General features: G+C 43.7%; 1 protein-coding gene across 1 annotated transcript in view; it reads right to left on the bottom strand.

Annotated features, from left to right (window-relative positions):
- Positions 1–545: 545 nt before the first annotated feature.
- The window catches only part of LOC119381844 (GPI ethanolamine phosphate transferase 3-like), a 25,005-nt gene continuing 1,457 nt past the window's right edge, over positions 546–24,093 (bottom strand). The window contains exons 2-4 of the mRNA XM_049412527.1: positions 21,894–22,110; positions 15,584–15,879; positions 546–8,254 (exon numbers count right to left, since the gene is read on the bottom strand). Of these exons, the coding sequence (XP_049268484.1) occupies positions 8,075–8,254; positions 15,584–15,879; positions 21,894–22,110 (693 nt within the window). The 3' untranslated portion in view covers positions 546–8,074. The remainder of the gene's footprint in view (positions 8,255–15,583; positions 15,880–21,893; positions 22,111–24,093) is intronic.

Raw genomic sequence — 24,093 nt, 5'->3', positions numbered from 1 at the left:
AAACCGAAACCCGCCTCCCGTGTCTTTGCGTTTCAAACAAACGTTTACTCGAGTAAACGCTACACCGCGAGTTTCGCTTCAAACCGTTCTTCCAGCACCCGCGTCGACGCCCGTTTCAACCGGGTCAACGCCGTGCGCACCGCTGCTGCTTCACATCCCATCAGGGTTCCCTTCGGGGAGATGGTCCAAGTTTTTTTTCAACAAGCCCAAGGGGTGCTTCATGACCCCTTTAAGAGCTCTTGGACTGCAACATCAGTGTTCCTCGGCCGCCATTATCATCAAAAACCTGCATGGCACTTCTAACAATGACGGGACAGGTCCGACTTAGTAAAAGTTATGGGGCAGACTTGGCGCCCCCTTCACATGATTATGGGGGGGCGGCCGCCCCTCATGCGCATATGCGCGCAAGCCATGTTGTAATGGCTCCTAAAGAGATTAAAATAATAACTAAACAACACATGCTTGTGACTGCACGTGTTCAGTAGGCTTGGCATCATTTATATAGAGAACTTTCTTTTTAGGCACCAGAAAGTTAAAGAGCAGACTTTTATTTTCGTCGAAACAACATGCGCAACAAACGTTTGTTGAGGATTGGCAGCACGATGAAAATGTCCGATAGCGAGATACCTAAAAACCTATTAAGCTTTCACCACCAACCAGAACATTAAGTAATGTCTGTACATTATCCCTGCACAATGAACCAGGTTTGCTTGATGAAACAACTACTTGTAAGCACCAGAAAAGCAAACTGATTATTATAAGGTAGTGTACCATTGACTGGCCTTAAACCAATTAAATTAGCCTCTAACTTAGGAAGTTTGTGTAAAATAATAATAACAGTTCTTTGCATTCTTAAGCGCTTTGCAGCACTGTGTCTACAAACCTACATTTAAAGATAATACTTCAGAATCACTAACACTCATAAAAATATTGACATCTGAAACACGTCACATTAATTTAAAACACTTCTAAACCATATATCTCTACAGGCAGGAATTTTGATGGACTGCTGGTGAAAGAGTCAACATTCCAATAATTTACTGTAATGTGCCGGTCACTTGGTTGCAAGAACATGTTCTTCCGAGTCATAATGACAGAGTAATTAAATATGTATTTATTGTGCAGTCAATCATGCTACATTTTTGCATTCAAAATATTAAATGACCTACTCAAAGTACATGCACAGGTTAATTATCGGCAGCAAGAATAAGAAGAAATTAAAAAAAAAAGAATTCTCTCACCACTAACGTACAGTTAGTCGAATGTGGTAGTGTTTCTGTCATTATTATAGACTTTAAAGATACATAGCAAACTACAAGACTAATTAATATAAACTGAGTACCCTGAAGGTTGTGTTCACCCAGTACTCAATGACTGTTCCTTTTTCTTTACCATCCCTGTTTACCGCTAGCAAAAACAAATCACGTACACTAATGTGCACATGGTGGTACACGCTGCTTGAAGGGGATAATGTGCAACAAGTAAATTGCACAAAATGACTAATGTATTCACCTACGCTATTAATGGCCGCAAGCTTTCTTTTCAAAGGCTTCGAAATGTCTTCTATATCTAATGGCCCAGTTAGTCTACAAACAGCAGTCATGCCAAGATACAACAAACACCCTCATAGCGCAAAATCTGTTCATTATACAGTAAAAGCTCGTTAATTGGAATTCAAAGAGGACTATAAAATTGTTGGAATTAAGCGGAGTTCGAATTAGTGGGTGGCCGCTAGAATGAACGGACATCGCACCACACTGCGCGGGCAGAACCCAAAGAAGCCACCTCCGGACTCTTTATCGTGAACTAGGCACTACTACACGTTCGTGGCAGGTGATTTCGTTAATTAAGCTCATGGAGCTCGAACAGCAAACAGAAATAATTGATCAGTCAGTCATACGCCAGAAACAAGCAGCGACATGCATTCATGTGAGGAGTAAGCCTTAATGTGAAATATAAGACGCTATTTATGCTCCAAAACACTGGGACCAGGGCGTCAGTTTGAATAAACAGAGTTCAAATTAACGAGCTTTTACTGTATCAGAAGTTCATCATATATAGACTTAGCCAAAAAGTAATGAACTGGCAAGATACAACAAACACCCTCATGGCGTGAAATCTGTTCATTATATTAGAAGTTCATCACACATAGACTTGGCCAAAAAATAATGAACTGAACAAGGTGCAGAAGACGTCACTTTATTGCAACAATTACTTGCACTGCCTTTAGTGGCATAAATCAATGATTAGGTTCTACTTGACAAACGTATTAAACGTTCATCAGACTGTCCGCATCATTGCAAGTCAAACCACTTGCATGCACAGAATGCTTGAATGGGCTATGGGGCATAATTATGGGGCTTAAGGCAGATGACATTGAGACTGCCAAGAGCATGGATGGGGGCTGACTAGTTTCCGGGCCTCCCTCATCATAGGAAGCATCCATATCTGGCAGTTCCCGCACTTCTTGAACAAGCACGTCATCAGAAATGATCCTTACTAAGAGATCAACAACGGTAACAATATCTTCCTATGTATGCCCACAGTCAGGAGGGCGCACAGTCGGCAAGACAGGTACGTATTGTGCTGGAACGAGGCATTCACTGCGTGGTATTCACTGTGAGACATTCACTGTGAGACATTCACTGTGTGGCATCTAGGGGGCTATCTTGTACACGTGCTGTGAGAGAATGGAACGAAGCATCACGAGAGGGAGCAAACATCGCGATGCACGGGATTGGTCGAGGCTCGTCCGACGGTCAGACGTGAGCGTAGCAACCAATGGGCACAAAACAGACGGACACACCATTCTGTCCGATAGAACGGATACAGAACAGTCTCTGGATGACTTGGATTGGATCGAAACGTAAGCGCTTGGGCCAGAGAATCGAATGATCCAGCTTTGTGTCTGACTTACCCCAATCCCATGCCGATAGTTTGCGAAAATCGCAACCAGCCCCCCACCACCGAACATCTCGTGAAATTGTGATACCACCTAGTGCCCAATCAACACATTAACACAAATAAATTGTTAAAGGGGTGCTGACACCATTTTTCGAAGACGAGTTTACTATGCCATACAAATCTCCTGTACACATAGACGGTTCTGAGCAAGTGTGAAGCTCAGGAAACACTGATAATATATTTTATTTTGATATTAAAGTCAACCTTCCCATGGCGCACCTACCGACATCAACACTAGCTTGATGTCAGGCTACAGTACTAATTCTGGTGACTTCACGCACCAGTCTGGCTAGTTCTGATAACGCCAGGTACCAAAACTTCCAAAATGGCTGCTTGTGCATCACCAACGGAGCCACGATGTGGAGCAGCCTTGGAAACGTCACAGCATCTTGTGCGAGCACGTGATGAGAAGCTCACACAGTGTTGTGACGTCAGGGTACAGTAGGAACCGCAACTGGCTTTTAAAAAACATACTGTAATTACTTTTTCAGGGTGCACTCGCGCTTAGCAGTACATTTTTTAGGCTCTTGAGGGCTTGGCCTTTCATTTGACGCAAGGAAACGACAACTGAAAATTTTCGTGTCAGTACCCCTTTAAAGTCATCCCGCTCTTCGAAATTTCAAGCTTTGAAAAACAATGTCTGCCAATACTGATGTCCAGCTATAATAATAATTCTATATTTCTTCATGCACTGAAAACATTTCTGAATTCCCTCAGCTCACCTACTGGCTGTTTGCTCCCCCTTGTCCTCTCGTGACATTTCGTTCCGTTCTATCACAGAATGTGTGCAGGATAGCTCCCCTACTGTGGAGTCGCCTTTATTCTGTTCATTATGATACCGCCTCACCACGGATCATTCCATCCATTGTAACCAAAATGAGAGAGTCACCACGTCGTTATGACTGGACCACTCTCTCACACAGTCCTTGCGAAACATCTTGGCAGTCAAGAAACAGTTTGCAGTAACAAAACATTCACTTTAAATGGGATTGCTAGACATGGGCTTCATGGTACTGGAAAACAAAAACTACATATGGCAGTGTAGTATATTTACAATTCAGTGGCACTTCACATTCACAGTATAACAATGGGGGATTGGACACAAACGCTATTAGCGATCGGCTGTACTATTTAAGCAGGAACAAAGAGCATGAATAGGGCTTAAAAAATTTTTAAAAATACAGCACACATCAGACCCCTAAGAGAAACATAAAACACTCTTGAAGCTTATTCAAATTACTTTATATTAGTGAAGTCTAAAAACCTGTGAGTCTGTTAAACAAAATCAAGATGAGCCACAGATTCATGTTTGACAATCAATAATAATTGATGTTTTAAAAGGAAGTAATTAGCAGGCTAAATGAATCATTTCGTGGCAAGGAGAATTTGACAATGCAGTCGAACCTGGATACATCGAATCTGAAGGGGATGACAAAAAAGTTCTATATCCCCTTCAGCGGCGGTGTGTACAATTGTACACATCAACTACGGAGGCACAGCGCGCACCGTCTGTTCCTTCAAGTGGCTTGAAACGCAGTGTTCACATTTTTACACGCTTCCCGAGTGGAAAACTAGCACTCATTTAACTCCATTGAGCCGCGCATTGCTGCAGAGGATCACTTTGCTGGAGGCACTGCCATGTTCGACTATCAATCGACGTTCCGCGTTCCAGGACCAACATCAAGAATATTACTTTTCTTTGCTCGAAACTAATGCAACCAAAAACAACCTGGGCATATGTTTTGAGCCTGATCTTTTGTTCTTTTTATGCAAGGAGTGAACCTGACTGACTAATAATCATTCATTACTGAAAGTTGCGCAAAACAATGTATTACCTCATTTTCTTTCTTGAGATGTAACATCGAGCACCTTGGAATTATGTTCCGTGAATTTGACACATTTTCAGACAGTGAATCATAATTCATGCCCGATGGGGACATACAGTTGAACCCCTCAATAACAAAAGCCCTCAAGAATGAAATGCTCACGGCAACGAAGAAATCTGGCGTGCCTGGCAAACGTCCACAGAGTTCAATGCATTTGCCCCCTCTTGACAGCGAAGAGATTTTAAAAAGCACTCCCGCATTAAAGAAAGCTTCAGACAGTGAACTGCAACATTTTTGTCAACCAATAAGCTAGATGGGAAGCCAGAAGTTCGAAAATTACAGCAACGCTCACTCAACAAGTCGGGCAGATACGTTCCCACCAACAAGCATCGGTGCGACCGTTGCTGTTTACATTCGGTCGAATGATGCTGATAGCAACAAGACCCTTTTTTTCTTTCAGAACAGTTTTTTGCTAAAGCCTCAGGTGGGAACGTCGGCGGCACATGACATTCCAAGTGATGACACCCACGACAGGGACGTCATGCCGACAGAGAATCTGTAGACTGCCTAACTGCTTGCTGCTGTGCGTCTCTCCGCGTGCACACAGAGATCTCCTGCGGTTTGCTTACGTGCGACACTGTTTGGCCTTTCGGAAAGATGCCGCCTCCTATTAAAGGGACTGACAACTGGCCAGAACGTGGGATAAGATCCTGGTATAAATGAAAAGACCGTAAAATATAGTGACCGATTCCAGCATCCTTTTCGCGTTGCAAGTAGGATTATCGTGTGTAAAAGTAACAAAAACCGGTATGTCACGCAGCCTAGCGGAAGAGCCTTGAAGCTCGATTATGAAGTCGATCACTTTGCTGTACGCAGTCTGATGCTGCCATGAGTGCCATAATTAGTCCTCAAAGTTAGAGTATGTATATTATGATCCAGCCTCACTCAATTTTGTGCTGCTTACGAGCTAAAAGGTGCTGCATGGTGAGAAGAGGCGCTGCCTTCGCGGCCACCAGTGAACCATGTCAAGCCGCGGCGCGTGCACGCAAAGTGTACGCATGCGCAGTAACTCACTGCGCTCGAACACTATACCGCTTTCGCGCTCAGTGTTTGCAGCATATGTTGTCTCATGTGTATAATGACTTCATATTCACCGCAGATGGAAAAATTCTGATTACAAATGTTTCGCGGCGTTTTCCACGTTACAATTCCGTGATTAGGCACTCTGACCGGTGAGCTTTCCGCTGCACTGAAGAAAATAGGTACCATGAAAAATGGTTGTCGGTCCCTTTAAAAAGCGCAAGTTTTTGACGCTTCAGGAGAAGTCTAGGATCATTGCCGAAGCTACAAATGGCAGAAAAAAGGTGGCTATTGCAGAGGAGTTCGAGAGAGCAAGATCAGCAACATCTTTAAATAAATATTGATTGTGCGAAGTAATTGGTGTGTGTATTTTTCCATTTCCGCGACAACGAAATTCTTACGAAAAAGTACAAAAATCACTTCCTCGGCAATTTCGTTATTGAGAAGTTCAACTGTTTATTCAACATATAAAATATAGGGGTGTGCGAATATTCGAGTTTCTAATTCGAATCGCATAGTTCCTAATAGAATAATTCGATTCGACTTTTGAATAGATAGCATTCGAAGTTTCTAATGATTCGACAGGACGAATATCTAAAACGCGCCAAAGCCAATGGTGCAAGTTGGTTAGGGTAGGGTAGCTAAAAGTAACGCTAACGTCGCCTTTCGTTAAACTTTCACTGACAACCTGGTTCAAAAGCAAGCGCAGGTTGTTCTTAAACGAGATTATGTCATTTCCGCATGTCGAAAAACACACGAGAAAACTGTCAAGTCCTTCACAACTTCGCTCCCGAAATGAAGGCACGGACTTCTTGCGTAGTTCGATCGCATATGCCTCAAGCGCCGTAAAATGACCTGACTTTGGTGTGCGAAACCCTCGGTGATTGGCTTTGCATGTAAAAATTTGTTCACGCTGGGCAGTCGCCACTGCCGCACCGCACCACTATAGTTCAGAAACCACCATCGTTCCGACGTGCAGTTAAAACGCTGTTGTAAACGGGCGCCCGAAGACTCTTGGGCCCAGAGCAACCATGGCGATGAAGCACAACATTACCGTTGTCAGATTATTGCTCGACCATGGGGAAAAAACGCTAGCTGCCGTATCCCCCTCTGTTAGGAGGTGAGGAGTGCCGCTGCTGACTGTAATGGCGGCTCTTCTATCAACATGCCTGAGTGCCCATAAAAACCGAAAGAAAAGCCTCTCCCAAACAAGTGCGTAATGAAGCTGTCAGCACGCCGTAGCGTCCCTGATTTTTCATTTGTCTTGCCGTAACTGGCAGTACACATTTTGTGTAAATATACTATTCGATATTCGATATTTTTGGCCACTATTCGTCACTATTCGATTCAAATTCAACTCGAGATTAAATTTCACTATTCGCACAGCCCTAATAAAATATCTTACGTAGTGAAAACATATTAGAAGGCATTGTACAACTGTTCGATATAAACAATAATTCATTATATGTGGGTTTGATATATGTGGGTTCGACTGTATATCAAAAGGAAAATATGAACAATCAAAGTAAAACTACAGGTCGAGAATAAGCATGTAGTGATATCTTACAGCTTAATATTACAGGCTAACTTGAGCAAAACTGCGGCTGACATCCAAAGTTCCCATCATCATACATAGACAGCTTGTCCTCAACCAAATACACATGAATGTCATTTAGCTTATTTTTACAAGTATAAATTTATGCTAATTAAAAGTGAAATTTACTAATCTTACTAATCCCGTATATGCCACCTGATCTGAAACATTATATGTCAAGTGCCACCAGACACTACCCCAAGGCCAACTAAGAGTTCTAACAATACACAGGCAACCCAGAATGACATTGAACACACCACATGCCACTGACTAGTTAATCTGAAAGAAACATTAAGGCAGTGAAAAAAACCTAGCTCAGTAAAGAAACATGAAATACGGGCATTATTGCTACTCTCACTGGAATGTGTCATAAAGAGTCTGTACAGGGGGTGAAGTGTCGTCTCAAAGTCGAAGCTTGTCGCTGTGATGCAACTTGGAGAAATTATGCAATGTAGGTACTCCATGCAACTTTCCATTCCTGTCCACAAACACTGACTTCATAACACTGTGACACGGTACACTGTTTTCCACTTCTCAAACCTATGATATCTTTGTGAAGGCATGAACAGTCAATATTTAAGACCTAGCACTGCACCACTAGTGATACCGATCAATCTATATGAAAAACTTCTGCTCTTGATACTATCCTCCTTGATGACATCCAACCAATGAAGACTGCCACGATGCTGAAGAATGCAGACAGCACTTGAAAAACAAGTCGCGGTGCAAATATAGCCCACACCATTAGGTGACGCCGCAGAAGCAAGCATGATGCCATGGTGCTGCAAACCTGGAATGCATGCAGAAAGTAGGAACTTTATTTTATGCTTCAAGGTAACTAAAAATAAACGCTATGACCATTTGTGGCAACAATAAACAAAATAAACAGGCTCGAAAACCTTGGTAATTTAACAGAGTTAAAGGGACACTAAAGAGCAAAACGATTTTTCTCATATTAGTAAAGTACTCTTTCACGATACCAAAAACACCGTGCCTGCTGCGAGAAGATGCTTAGTAAGCGAGAAAACGTGCAAAAACAAAATGTGGGTGGCGATGCCACCTTGAAGTTTCCACACCATTCACCGTGACGTCACATGTTTTGACGGCGCCTACTAGGGACTACGTAGTTCCTAATCGGTAAAAATGAAGTACATTGTCCTCTGAGGGGGCCATGGACTTAACATACCAAGTTTGGAGTAATTTTGTTAAGCCAATGGCGCCAAAATACGATAAATACACTTTGAAATCCATGACATCACGCGGGGAGATTTCGGCATGAAATTTAAAAATGAAACTTTGAACTTGATTTTCTCCACCTATGATGGTGAAATTAACGACATTAGAGTTCTCAGAGCACAATTTATCGATCTAGGCCGATTCACTGTTTTTCTTCAATGTACCTTTAAATATTAAACAAGGAAGACAACAATGGGAACAAATGCGTGAGTGTGAGCAGCACGACCGTGACTCCACTTCCTTTTTTTTTTTTGTTCCTGATCAACTTCAACGGCCAGAATATGTGCTGCTTGACTGTTCTTTGAATTACAAAGTCCATTTTCCAGCCTTCAACCACAAAGGCTCCATTGCTTTACAATATGTCCACACTTTCTCACAATCAATCAATCAATCATTTATTTAACGTGCCCAGGAACAAACCGTAAGGTCTTTGTGCAGGCGCACGCAAAAAAAAACAATAAAAATAAACTATACAATACAGACAGTCTTCAGAAATAAAAGAGCAAATACACGTAGACAAAGAAGAAATGAACAGCAACAAAGGGGAGGAGTAAAATAAGACACCACGAGAAGATATTGAAGGGGAATGAAAAATTAGATTGCTATAATACAACTATGCGGAAAGAAACGGAGAAGGGAAGGGTACTTTGTTACATTGTGGCCATACTATGGTCAAAACAGTACAAAGCTCGGGAGAATAAACAATAATTAAGAATAATAATATATATATAAAATATATATAATAATAATAATAATAATAATAATAATAATAATAATATCTGTGGTATTACGTGCGAAAACCGTGATATGATTACCCCTATGTGCAGTGCCTGATGTCGAGTTTTCTCAGAAATAGTAATAATAATATCTGGGGTTTTACGTGCCATAACCACGATAGGATTATGAGGCACACCGTAGTGGAGGGCTCCGGAAATTTTGCCATCTGGTGTTCTTTAACATGTACTGACATCCCACAGTACACAGGCCTCTAAGCATTCACCGCCATCAAAATGCAACCGCTGCGACTGGGATCGAGCCCGGGACCTTCGGTTCATTAGCCAACCACCGTAACCACTGTACCATCGCAGCGGACACACTTTTCCACAATTTCTTTTCTCTGCTTGTACTACAACCTATTCAAAGTATAAAAACTGCATGTAAATACAGCCACAAGGTTTTTTTTTTTTTTCGTGCAACTTATAATACTTACTACACAATGTGAATGTCTACATGGCCTCACAAGAAGAATATGGACGTGGAATGTTTTAGCAGATAGGTTCAAGCTCTTTGATAGCCTCAATATTGGAACATGTTTAGGGTTCCTACTAACCAAGTTTAAAGACTCAGTTGACAAAGGTTACAAATACCAATCTGACACATCATAATGATGTATGCTAGTGAAGACATGTGGTAGAGGTGATGCTGTGGCTTTCGCAACAGCGGGAATGCTATGCATCATTGCTTTTGCTTTACAACCTAAACATTAATTTCTGGCCTCACGTATAGTTTTGCACCATAGTTCCAGGTACACGGCATACAAAAATCCTATGTGAATTGAACCTCTACAAATTCAGCCGGTAAGCAAAACAATCTTCCTATGCATTTGTTATTTTTCAGGTTACATTCTAAGTGCTAAATACATTTGAACAATATAGCAATCATGGATATAACAAATTATCACATGAAATGAAGTAAATCTCAAATGTTTCTCAGCCTATTAGTGAAGAATAGATACACACATACTCATAATGAACATTGTATGTAAGAATGGTATTTTCCTGCCAGATGTGACTTCTTTATAACAACCTCTAACTCTGATGCTGAAGAATGAGGTACAATGAAGATGAGGTGAAAACACGTGTTGTATCCACCTTGTGTTCTTCTCAGTGTCTTGGATAACTGCCAATGTTTGTGTAATGTAACTGGAATTAAGCCATATGAGCTTCAAACTAACTTTATGGACATAAAGACATTCACAATGCTTGAAAATACCAGAACACTGTGTTCACAATGATGACTATGAATAGATGTGTCCATGCACAAAGGTGTCAGTGTGCAAGTGTTTGTGCCCAGGGCAGAACCTTTTCCTCCCTTTTAGATGCAGTGTATGGGGAAGGCAGGCTTAGGCATGCATCTAGTAGTCTGTTTTAGATGCGAAGTATCTTAAGGCCGAGCTCAATCCGGTGGTGTGCGGCGTGACCACCCTTACTGCGCATGCACATACCCTCTCCACACACCTCCTCTCCACTCACCCTCTCCACTTTCCCTCTCCCCGTCCCCTCTCCACTTTCCCTCTCCCATAACCCCCTCCCCTTTCCACTCTTCCTCTGAAACGCGGGCTAGACATGCCGAAATTCTCTCCAGCGCAACGCCGCGATGAGCTCGAGTGCATGCGCGTCCCCTCCCCTTCTCTCTCCTCTCCTACGCTGCCCCCCTCTCGCCCGCCTGTTGACTGCGTTCCCCGCTCGCCCTGTGAGAATTAACGGCCAGGCTAGATGGAAGATACGACGCGCGTAGCGTCCCTCTTCGCGTTCCACGACGCGAGGTTGGTAGCATGCCCAACGAACGCCAACGGAACGCGATCGTGCAAGTGCTCCGGCTTCGCATCGCCTCATGGTCCCCTTTAGCGGGAGATGGTGTAATTTTTTCTACTGTTTTTGTATTCCTCTACTAAAAAAACGTTCAGACTTGTTCTATGTCACACTATTTGTGCATGGCCTCTCTTTGGTGATTGACCTGGTTCAACATTTGGCCACTAGGCTGATTCTGTCATGCAGTAACCACCCCATATGCAGCTGCTGGAGAAGAAATGCCTGAACATTTTTGGTTCAAGTTCTTTTCTTGTTTTGTTCAATGAAATTAATGAGATTTTTCGTTGCTTGGTATTCAAACCATTTTTGGAATCATTTAGCATCACTAAATTTTAATGTAATCCTCGGACAAATTTTGCTACCAGAACACAAGCACCTACCAAAAATGCGAGCAACATTGATGGATGTGTACTCCAAGAACAAGACACAGCTACAAGATAATCCTCCCAATAGATGTCAAATTATCAGAAATAATTTGTGCACTTGTGAAGAAGGATTAGTAAATTTATCAAGGCAATAAAATAAGCCGCCTATTCATTAGACGTGACAGACTCATGAATGCACTATAGCAGAGATACCAGTCCTTTCCTTATGAATTTTGTCATAACTTTTTAATTTACTCATCTAAAATGGTGTCATTTGAGCATACAGATTACTATCCAGAGAAACTACCGATATAATTTATAAAGTGAGCTTTAAACTAATCTTTAAACAGCATTGTGGGCCCTGTAGTGCTGCACGTTAATGTGGCAAAAGGTCCATATAAAAAGTACCTAACATATACTATAGACATTGGCCCACACTGTCTCTGTATAAAAGTACAGCTATGAGGTTTTCTTGCGCTGAAGCAGTCACAAGTGCTAACCCGATTTTGTACTATGAATGGCCTGCATAACCTCTGGAGTTCCCACAGTGTCCAAGCAGACTAGGGCGTATGAACTGCACTACCACAAGGCAGGCCCGTAGCCAGGAATTTTTTTTAGGGGGGGGGGGCACTAGCTGAAAACCTTGACTATTTGAGAAAAACGCCTATTTTCATTATTTATTTTCGGTAAAACACCATGTATCACAAAAATTTCGGGGGAAGGGGGCCGAGCCCCCGCCCCCCTGGCTACGGACCTGCCACAAGGCTGCATGCATGTTCTAGACAAAGTAGAAGTTTGCTGCACCTTTTTGGAACAAACAGTACACATGAATGTCACTGAATTGACAGCACCGAAAGTTGTAATTGATCAGTACTAAGAAGCTGTCTGCTCCTAAGATCACACCCTATGTGATGCCTGCAGTTGAAAGAGTTCTCCACATCTAGCCAGTGCCACATAGTAGCGATTGGCATTGGCTAGAACACCCAGGGATAAGCTAAATTTATTTCACTAAAAATTATGAGGGAGTATGTGTGTTTAGGGGGGGGGGAGTAGTGGGAAAACATTCCCACTTTCATCAATCAGACATGCACCTGTGCAGTGTTCTTGCAGGAAGTCAGGAAAGGTTAGAAAGAAAGAGAGCATTACTCCTTTCCTTCCTGCAGGCACACATAATGCACTAAACCGTCAGGTTGCAGTGCTTCAGGAAATCGTGTGACATGGTTTCAATCATGCCCAACATCAGCGAAATTTATAAATATATTTTTTTTCACTGATAAGAACCTTTTTTTAAGAGGTTTTACGTGCCAAAAACACGATATGATTATGAGGCATGCCACACTGAAGAACTCTGGATTAATATGACCACTTTGGGTGCTTTAATGTGCACCTACATAGTATAGACCGCTTATAACGTAAGTCGCCGGAGTCGCGAATATCCGCACTATAAGCGGTACCGCACTATAACCAAAACAACCTTCTTCAAAGTCTGCACTTGCGCAAAACGTGTTGAGCATGTAGCCTCGCGTGTCCGATAATCGACATAGGCGATTTGGGGCGCTTACAACCACTTACATCTCCGAATGTTCAAAAATTAACCGCCAAAGACCCGCATTGCCAACGAAATGAACACGGGGAAAAAAAGCAAACAAAACAAAGTGCCATCGCGGAAATTCGCCGACTACATTTCAGGCCACTTCGAGGTACGCGCATTACACAGAAACCATGTCGAATCGCGACCGAAAGTTCACGTGCTGAGCGGTACCGATCGTTCGATTTCACGGGCGCGCACGCGATGCCCAAGACATTGCAATCGAATCCGAAACCACCATTCGAGAGTCGCATGTGCCAACCATGCCCTCGTTTTCATTAACGTATGCTTCCCTTCCCTTCAAGTGCAGCCATCGCAAAAAGTTTCGTTGATTCCGCACCAAACCGCAACTTTTATCGCCCGCGACCGCTAACGAAAAGCAACCAACGCTGATTAGGCCTAGCGTGCGGTTCAGCATGTTGTCGCGGGAAGTTTGTCCAAGACAACAAGAAGATCGGAGGCCGAAAAGATCGCACTCAAGCACTAACCCAAGAACAGCGCGCGTGATACGAAGTTTGTGTTCGCGGCCGGGAGATCAACGGCGACAAAAGCCGTCAAGCTCGTTTAAGTCCGCGCACTGGCAGAAAAGGCGAAAGCTCGCGTCATGAAGCCGCAAAACTTTTCAATTTGCGGACGAGGTAGCAAACGCGATATCTGTAGCAAGTGTGATAACGACGACGCTTTTCCCGACAGGAAACTTACTTTAAAGCGCACTTGATGAGGGCGCGATCGTACGTTCCACGCGGAACGCGCTGCCGGCAAGCGGCCGCGGAGCGGCGGAGCCTTGCCGCCGCCGGCGCAAAGGCTACTCCGTCGCCTCGGCAACCACCATCCTTCCCCACTCGGCGAGCCCGCACAGCGCTGCCGCGGTCTTTTTCCTCCCTCCGCCCCTCGTTCGTTTACTGTGCGTGCCCTCGCCCTTCGTAACGACCTCGTCGCTCCCTCCCTAGCGGCGTACCTCCTTTGAGAACCGCGCTCGCTACCGCGTTTGTCAGAAATATTTTCCCGCAACCGCATTATAAACGGTATTTCATCTTGGGGGACTGCACAATAAGCGGTATGCGTATACATGCGGTTCTATGGGAGGGTAAACGGGAGTCGAAAAAGACCGCATTATAACCGGTCCTGCAATATATGCGGTTACGTTATAAGTGGTCTGCACTATAAGAACACAGGTGTTCTTTGCATTTTGCCCCCATCGAAATGCGGACGCTGAGGCCGGGAATCAAACCCGTGGCCACGAGCTTAGCAGGGCAACACCCCACATGTTAAGCTACCATGGTGGCTAATTGATGAGCGCTGTCAGAGAGCTTCAACAGATACCAGCAGAACAAAGTGTGCATGAATAATCGAAATAATTTGAATCGCATTAATAACTGCTGCTGTGATGTAGGGCTCTTAAGTACTCATGCACTCGCTGTCATCAGGCCTCACAGAAGCTAGGCTGATGCAGGTAATGATGCTTAGGTGTGTGTGTGTGTGTGTGTGTGTGTGTGTGTGTGTGTGTGTGTGTGTGTGTGTGTGTGTGTGTGTGTGTGTGTGTGTGTGTGTGTGTGTGTGCGAGAGCATGCACCATTTATCTGCACAAGACAGGTTGATAGAAATGCCTGCCACTCATTTGGATACTTGATCAGCCACAGTATATGGCACAAGCCGGTCTATGATGCCTTAAAGAGTGGACCCAGGTTCCCACTCCTTCTGGTGCTCTGAAGATATGTCTTCCTTTAACTTTCTCTTTCTCTCTCTCTGAAGATATGTGCAGATGGGTAGGCATCATTTTGATTTATGTAAAATGCTATTCCCAGCACCACAGTTTTATCAACACTCCATGTGCACTTTGTGCCAAGAAGCACCTGTAAACATCGCCACAGTTTTTAGACAACGGGAAGAAACACTACTTACAAAATAAACTGATAACAACAGTTCGTTTATTGCAGGGGCGTAGCCAGGGGGGGGGTGGTTCAACCCCCCCCCCCCCGAAATTTTTCAGTTTTGCTTGCGTATATATACACGCACACATACAAATGCACGCACGAACATACATAAAGTATGGTTGAACCCCCCCGAAAAAATTTCTGGCTACGCCCCTGGTTTATTGAGTATGCATAAGCCAAGTGAAATGAGAAATCTGCTGACTTTTAGGTTATTTACATGACTATAGTCAAGGGTTCGACGAAATATCATCTAGCGAGGAGCGAACATTGTAGAAAAACTGAGGACTCACCAAAATCAAGAGCAAAAAAAAATAGTTTTCTTTCTTTTTGCTCCTGATTTTGGCGAGTGCTAAGTTTTTCTGTAATTTACATGACAGTATACCACACACAGAAGGCATACCTTACCTGCAGGAGAAGCAGTGTGCAGTAAGCAACAAATGGCATAATCTCTTTCCTGGGAGAGGACATGCCTTGTGTACGAAAGCTGCCTTGCATAAGGGGCAGGCTGGCACCTGCCACCAATGGGCCAGCAAAAGTGTTCAACAGCACTTTTACAGCACCCAGGGTCATGGGTGGCTGATCAATGGGTGCACCCACGAACGCCGCTTTCCAATGGATTGTGGAGAAGCTTGTTTGATGGCCTGTGCTAAAGAATCCCAGCTGGCCCACCAGCAACCAGCACAGCAGCGGTCCCCACATGTCTAAAATAAAAGAGAAGCGAATGCTTGGTGCTTGCATGCCTCATAGAGACTGGCTTCCACAGACCACAATGGTAAGCAAAGCATTCATAAGACCTACAAGAAACGCTATAAAAGAAGTCAGGCTAAGCTAGTGCCTCAAATTTTAAACAATAGGCCACTTTTAAAGCCATAAGTTGGATATTAAAGTAAGGAACAAAAATACCTGAAAAGCGCACAGAGCAGTGATGCTACCAAGGGCTTCTGATTTGGAGCAATTTTTGGAGCAGCAAAAGTTTCCATTTTGGAGCACTTTGGAGCAAGTTTTTTTGCATCTGGGAGCACTCTGGAGCAGCTAATTTCACATCTTGGAGTACACTGGAGAAGCACGTGATGTGAGTCATCACGTGACGTCACGATGTATGACATCATGATGACGTCACAAGTTCTGGCGATATATGACGTCATGGTGATGTCATCACATGATGATGATTTTGCATCGTGTTTGCCGCTGCTGACGTCGACGGTCAATTTTTGTGCTTGATATGTGTTGATAAGGCATCTGAGGCGTTCGCATTAATACTGCGTATTGAACATTAGCAGCCTGGCTGTTAACAACCTGGCCTTACATACCAAACTGGCCTCCACCATGTCACCTCCGTGCTGCACGCTATGAAGCTTCGCTGATCATGCACCTCACAGAGTGGAACAGCTCCTCAACTTTGTTCTTCTTTTTATTGCGATAGCAATTATATGGACACTCTCTGCGGGTTTTTGCCATAGCCGTCATTTTCCGTTATAAGGTCCAAATTGATAACATCACCCCGCACATTCTATGTTCTACCCGTGACTAAAAGCTCGCAAGCGCTGGCGACGAACACGGCTGAAGCAAAACGAGCTGGCCGTCTTTGTCACACGGAGGGTAGATGCGATAACATCATCCTGTGTGCGAGGCTTGCTGCCGACTGCTCATCAAACAAAGAGCTAGGAAGCGTCCCGCCCGTCTTTCATAAGGAGCATGAAGGGACACCAGGGGAGGGGGGCTGGCGACTCTCGCAGGGCACAGTCCAGTGGCGGTTCCAGAGGGAGGGAGGGGGGCATTCGCTCCTCCCCACCAAAGCCTGTGTCAGCCCCCTCCCCTCCTTCAGTGCCTATAGTCCACCTCCTTTGTCAGGTAGCCTTGGCTACCACTGCCAAACGGAGGAAGGAAAGGAGAATCTTGTACCTGCCCTCTACCTCTCTTCTCATCTCTCTGCCCTTTTCTGCTTCCCTATGCACATTCCAACGAAGGCGTTTTAGGCACCGCCATAATACCCACTGGGCTGTTGTAAATATATGCATGACCGCTTAAAATCCACTGCTAAGGTGGTGATGTCAGCCTTTGTGCTCCTGCGCCCCCCTCCCCTGAGTGGAAGAAGGACCCCCACCCACCCCCAAAGTAGGCACCTGGATCCGCCCCTGGCGCAGTCGCGCACGCTATCTCAATGCTTACTTCGCGTTTAGAGAACTGACAGCCCGAAAACTACTTCGGTCCCTGGAGCGGCCAATGTCCCTTAAACCAGCGTTTTGTTGAGTTACGAGAAATCGGATGCAAAAGAGGTAGCTACAAGATTTACTTCATATAATAATACAATTTGTTGGTATCGCATTCATTGCTCTGTGATTTTTTTAACCATCTGCTGTTGACCATGGAAAGTGAGGGGCGGACGAGTAACATGGCGTAGCCGCTTCACAGTGGGCCTTCCGATGCCAGGGCCATCAGCAACGGGCCTGCTACTGAGCGCTGCGCATATTAAAGCCGAATTGCAGTTGCTCAGACCAAGAGGCATGCTTTTATTAATGAGACGACATTTTTTTTAAAGCAAGCAAGAAATTCGAATTGGGCCCCTAGCACTCACGAGCTCGAAAGGGCAGGGCCTTTTAGGGGGTATTTACCGCAAGAGCAATTACAAACCCGGATGTGCTGGCGGAAGGAATTATGAAAAAGCTCTTCTGGGTAAAGATCCATGGATAAATTATATTTTAGGAAAAGTGTCAACGTGTTCCCACCGTTCACAGGCTCTTCCATGGACACGAAGCACTGAAAATTCGTTATTGTTCCATATATTCACGGTGTAAGAAAAATACTTTTAGTTATCTTACACCGTGCATACATCTATTTACTAGTGTTCCCAGATTTCATTCCACGATGTCCATAAACAGAAAGGAGACATTTTAGCAGCACGTATGTTGTTGTTTCCATCGCGAGCACCAGCGAGCCGACAGAAGAGGAGAAAGAAGTACCAGTGAGCACGAGAGAAAACGGGGACATAGAACTACTAGCAGGGTCTTAATGGTCTCACTCAGTGTCAAATAAAGCCCTCTTTAATCACCTCGACGGTATCGAGTTCTTCAACGGCTTCTCGACGCCATATCCCAAACATATGTAGTTATTACTGCGCTTTGCTTTAATTATGTGCCGTGCGACGCTTGAAACAAGCTACCAGCAGCGTTTTTGGAACACATAACGTCCGCCGATGAATCTCCGCCACACTTTCTTGCTACTTATTGGCGTAGATGTCACGAGCCTCCACAGAGAGCGTGTTTCGCCGTCAAGCTGACTTGCACAACAGAAGCTGCGTCAGCACCGTGCATGGCATTGTGGCTTACTTGGGATGCATGCGAATTCACTTTTTATTCAACGGAATAATTCTTGGTCGTGGTTGTGACTTTGGCCACCCCAAGATAAGCTGCACATTTTGACGCGCTGGCAGTGCTACTGCCGGTAACAGACGCCCCCAAACCCGAGACTCCGGTGTAGTTTGGCGCACTTTGGCGCAGTTGACGCAGGAGTGGAATCACTGACAGAGGTAACAGACATGTCACAATGCTACCATAAATTAAAAAAAAGAGCTGTCCTAATGAAATCACAGGTCCTGAACCACTTCAATGTGACTATCAATAACTGACCACAGACACAGCAAAAAAAAAGAAAGAACGAAAGAATGAACAAAAAAGACCAAGACTATATAAAAAATACACTAACTTTCGCAACATAGTGCTGTTGAAAGAGGGCCAATGTTTGCAAAAAAGGCCATGAAACTTGGCACGTCAACCTATAACACCGTTACTGTTGCAGTTTGTGTGCAACATAAACCAAAAAGAAAAAAAAGAAAAAAAGAAGATCCAGTCTACAAAATGGATTCCTTTCACTAATGATAACCTTCTTCCAAAGAACCCAGTCCTAAGAAATCTAATCTAGTATGCTAGCTCTATAGCAGGTGATTCAGGAATCACTTTCAGTGAGTATAAAATGCAATGCAAACAAATATTAAATCTTACACATTACAGAAAAATTCTATTTCTAATAATACCCTTTACAACATGTACTGCAATACATTATCGGTAATGTAATCACTGGTGTTTCAAATGGAACTGTGCATGCATGCAGGCATGCGCGCACGCACACCACCGCACGCACACACACACACACACACACGCACAGTCTGAAATGTCACAAAACTCGAATATACAGAATGTTCTCAGTAAAATAACTCAATGTATTAGAGTGGTGAACATATGTTTAAAAAAAGAAGTGATCGCCAATAATTGTAAGTGCCCAAAGATCTATGATGCATTCTAATATAAGTGAAGCAGGGCTGGGCAGTATCGCGATACAAGAGTATCGCGATAGTATCTCAGAGATACTTTTGAGTATCTGTATTTCTGTATCGAGATACATTTGAAAAATGTATTTGTATCTCAGTAGTGAAATACATTTACGATGTATCGCCCGTATCGCGATACTGTGAAGGACACGGGTTATCGTTACATTGTTTTTTTTTTTGTGTCGGAAATGAGTTGAGGCGTGTTTTCCAATGGGGGAATTACGTTTTTTTTTTTCTTTTTTGTGCCAAGACAAGCAAGGCGCGCCGCCGGTCGCCGACAAATAGGGCGGTGATGGTTTCCCCTCAAGCACAGAATGGTCCATGTGGTAAAGCGCACGATGCCACAGACGGCAGAATTGCGGGGGCATTGTTGTCGGCCTCTGCCAACGAAAGTCGCTGTCTCTCAAGGTCAGTGCAGCACGCCTAATTTTTTTTCGGGTGGCAAGCCAATACTTCGCGACCCCCCGCGTGGATACCGCCTTGGAACAGGCTTTGCAATGCTTCGAGTGCGTTCAGTTTTCAAAGCGGCGGCGCTTTCAAAGCAGTTCCCGTAGTCGCGGCGGAAGTGACTAGAATATGGCTATCTTTGACGCGCTTCGGCCACCTCTCCAATGTCAGGGTGCGTTCCTAATTGATTACATGCGCGGAAACGGTCTTTGTGGTAGCAGGCTCCCCCAATGCCGGAGCCGACTTCGCCTGTTTGCGGCTTTCTGAAATGGGTGCTGGTAGCCTCGGTGGTGGTGAAAGCTTCATTGAAGCCGACAGGTTCAGACGGCTGAGGAGTCCGAAGATGGGGACCGACTTCGGATTCTGAACAGTCAGAACAACCCAAGTGAGGGCGGAAGTGTGTCGGTATCTAGATGACCCGAGAAGAGATATCGCGACGCTGCAGGGCAATCCGGCTACGAAGGCGGTATTTATTCACTATAACACGAATTTGTGCTCATCTTCAGCAGTAGAGAGACTTTTCTTTCGTGAGTCTTGTGCTGAGGCTGAACCGACGTTGTTAGAAGACAGCCCATTTGAGAAGTCTACCCAGCAACCTTCTCAGCAAAGCAGATCTTCAAAATAAATGTGTGCTTTTTTACAATTCACTGGTGTTCATTAGTGATTCGAGTGATTCGCTTAAAGTGTGCTATTTCTAGCATAGCTAGCTTGTTCGCCAAGTATGTCGATTTCGGTGTCCAATCCTTGTTACTGTTTGCTGTGAAATAGTGCATTTTTATTGCAATTGATACTTGTAATTATGTCATTATTACTAATTATGTACTTTGTCTGCCCCCCTCCCCTGCAATGTCTTAATGGCGTTGAGGGTACTGTAATAAAAAATAAATGAACTGAACGTTTCAATGCACTGTAACTTTATTACAACATTATGCTGTACTAATAAGTGTCGTTGCGTAGTATGAGCATCCTTGAATTAAAAAAAAAGTATTCCAGTATCTGTATCGCTGTAACTGTATTCCGGAATACTTTTTTCGTCTTATTGCAAAAAGTATCTCCGAAATATCCCGTTACGTTAAAGGCAAATGTATCTCAGTATCTGTATTTTAGGCTTCCAGTTCATGTATTTCGATATCTGTATTCCGGAATACTTTTCTGAGTATCTCTGCCCAGCCCTGAAGTGAAGCAGTATTAAAACCAAAAGGTAGACATGAAAAGACGCCTTTATTGAATTAGCATGATGCAAAAATGCCGATTTATGCACTCTTAGCTAAACTATTGAGTATCTGACTGTTTCTTGCCAGCATGTGTAAATTGTGTGCTGTCACAAAAGCTGAAGTTTCATCTACCTTGCTTTAAAAACTCTTCACTGCTCTCATGTTGCAAAATGTGCAGCGATGTATTCAGGAAATTATCAATTTGCAACATGCATGAAAAATTTTGGTCCTTGCATCTATCTACTGGGTAATGTCCCCACCATAATTATCAACCTATGGAGGCACATCACAGGACTCCTCTACTATCATTTCTGTGAGGTGAGTCCTGCAGGTTTCTACATCATCATCAGTGCCGGTGTAGCTGTTTATCATCACAGAACAACTCTACTCATCTTGTATAATGCTTTAACATCTTGTATAGTTATACCTGCTCTAAACCTGCTAATATGGACCTCTTACGGGGCCACACAGCAGCCATTAGGGGCAAGTGTGGAAGCTTGGCTTAAAAATGGTTAAGCAAATCCTTAGACTAAGCCTGCATGATACACATGCACACTGCGGCTCACATTTTTTAGCACAGTCGCATTAATGAAATCAACTGTGCTGCAGAAAAAAAAAACCTATTTTCATAATAACCACAACCTCTGAACTACTGCATATCTCCGGTTGTGCACCCATCTGGGTCCTGGAAGAAAAAGTGTACTGAAGAGCATCTGTAAGGTACACTTACCTGTCGGAGGCAGTGAAGACCACAGGTGTGAAAGTCCCCACAGGGCAGCAACCATCAGGCAAAGTGGTACGACATAGCTTTCACCAGCCAGCGTCAAAAGGAACAGCAAGGCAGATGCAGGCAGCAGGCTTACATTCCCCATAGGTGAGCGGGGCATAGCCCAGCCAAGCAATGCCAAAGCTATGCTCACTAGCATGGCTGTGTTTGGAAGCAGCTCCTGAGTGTGGAGACAAAAGAGCTTGAGAAATTCATTACTACTTTAAAGCATGTTACAAAGGAAAGAATTCCCAATGAAACTTGGATATCAATAGATGGGCAAGTTGGAACAGTTCAGTCAAGATGGTGACAAGCGCACTAAAATAACCAGGGACAAAACAAAAAAAAACCTAATCTCTGTTTGGCTTTGTACATGGCTTGTTTAGTGTGCTACATACCATCATGACAGACACGAATATATTCTGGAGAAAAAAATTAAAATAAAAATGACAGGCAATTATGAAATATACTATTTTCTGATATCTAAACAAACTAAATAAAAAAGTAACATGGGGCCCTACTGGTAAAATAAATATGCATGTAATGCCACTCACAACTGGAAATTGCGTCAACTGAGCAGCTTGTAAATGCGAAACAACTGAAAAAATATGCATGGGGCATCAGTTACGGTAATGAAACTCAAGGAAGATCGTGTCACAAAACAAATGTGTGGTGCCATGTTTGCGCTGAAAAATCAAAGTGTAATGCGACAGCATTGCCAATCGGTTTATGGGATACAAATGTGGTTAGAACTGCATTACCCAAACCAAGTCAACCGAGCCAACAGTCTGCCAGAAGATGAGGCATCATTAACGCATGAAAGAAAATGATCGCATAGAATTCAGCTGTTCGATCTATACACTCAAGTGCAGCTGCCTCTAATCAGGAACAGCAGTTCTTTTGGTACAAAATAACTTGAATTGGTGACAATTTGCAGGTCTCTTTCACCCTCTAGAATCCAAGAAGTTATCTTTTACAGTTAAACAGAAGTGAATTTTAAGAAATAGCCTATAGTCCAGGGTTTGACGAAAAAAAATAGTCTAGTTCATCTTACACTGCTCAAATTAATTAATAAGGCCCAAAATAACTTGTGGGATATTGGTAAGTGCTTGTAGGGGTTCGACGAGGTGGTGGTGCAGCCCTGGCGGTGTATACTATAAATGTACTATACCATATGTGCCACAAGTGGGCCACTGCAGAAAACAGCAAGCAAGGCAGCTGAGTGCCACAAACAAAACATACTTTTTTTCACAAGCTTAAGCAGAATATAGCAAATAACTGCCATAGCTATTCTGCATTAACTATAATATAATCCTCCCTGCTGCTCTCAACTTAATATATGAGCTATTCAAAAAGTAAGGGCCGTTTGGTCAAAAAAAAAAATATATTCGTTAGTAAAAATTTTATTGGCGGGACTAGTTTAGTACTAACCAACTTCACTTTTCTACATAATCACCGTTAACTTCGAAGCACTTTTAATACCGCTGCACCAGTTTCTTTAGTCCCTCTGCAGAGAAGTTTGCCGCCTGGGCATTCTTTGCTGCTTGAGTTAGTCGATAAGCATTACTGGTACCCACCTTGCACAGTTTTGTGATATTCGAGTTTTTCAGTTACAATCACGCAAATTTAGTGCGGCCGACACAAGGAAATTCATCCGAGAACCACTAGCTGCCGTCGTCGATCTAATCGCAGTTCCAGACCTCTTGTTGGACAGTTTCATTGGTCTGGATTCTGGCCCTTCCACTCCGCTCTTCGTCGTGCACAATTGTGTGGCCATTTGTGAAGTCTCGAGACCATTTTCTGACCTTCCTTCACTCATCACTTTAGGCCCATAAACTAGGCGCAACTCCCCCATAAATTTGAGGTGCTGATGATCCTTTTGCATGCAAAATCGAATTACAGCTCGCACTTCACAACAAGCGGGAGCAACGATTTTCACAAACACTGTTGTTTGCATTCCCCAACGGCAGACGACTACTGAGCCAGAACAATAATTCAGTACCTCACGAAGAATAACAGATTGCGCTGCATAAATAAACCTTTATTCTCACTTATCACTTTCTGTTCTGTCAAAGTGAATTGTGCCGCTCTAAACAGCATTTTCAGGCAGAGTGGGTCCCGGCATAAGTTTGTCTCAGCAAAAGAATGAAACAACTTGTTTATT

Source organism: Rhipicephalus sanguineus, chromosome 1, assembly GCF_013339695.2.
Source record: "Rhipicephalus sanguineus isolate Rsan-2018 chromosome 1, BIME_Rsan_1.4, whole genome shotgun sequence".
NCBI lineage: Eukaryota > Metazoa > Arthropoda > Arachnida > Ixodida > Ixodidae > Rhipicephalus > Rhipicephalus sanguineus.
The sequence above is the reverse complement of the archived record's forward strand: the minus strand, read 5'-3'. Positions and strand labels throughout refer to the sequence as shown.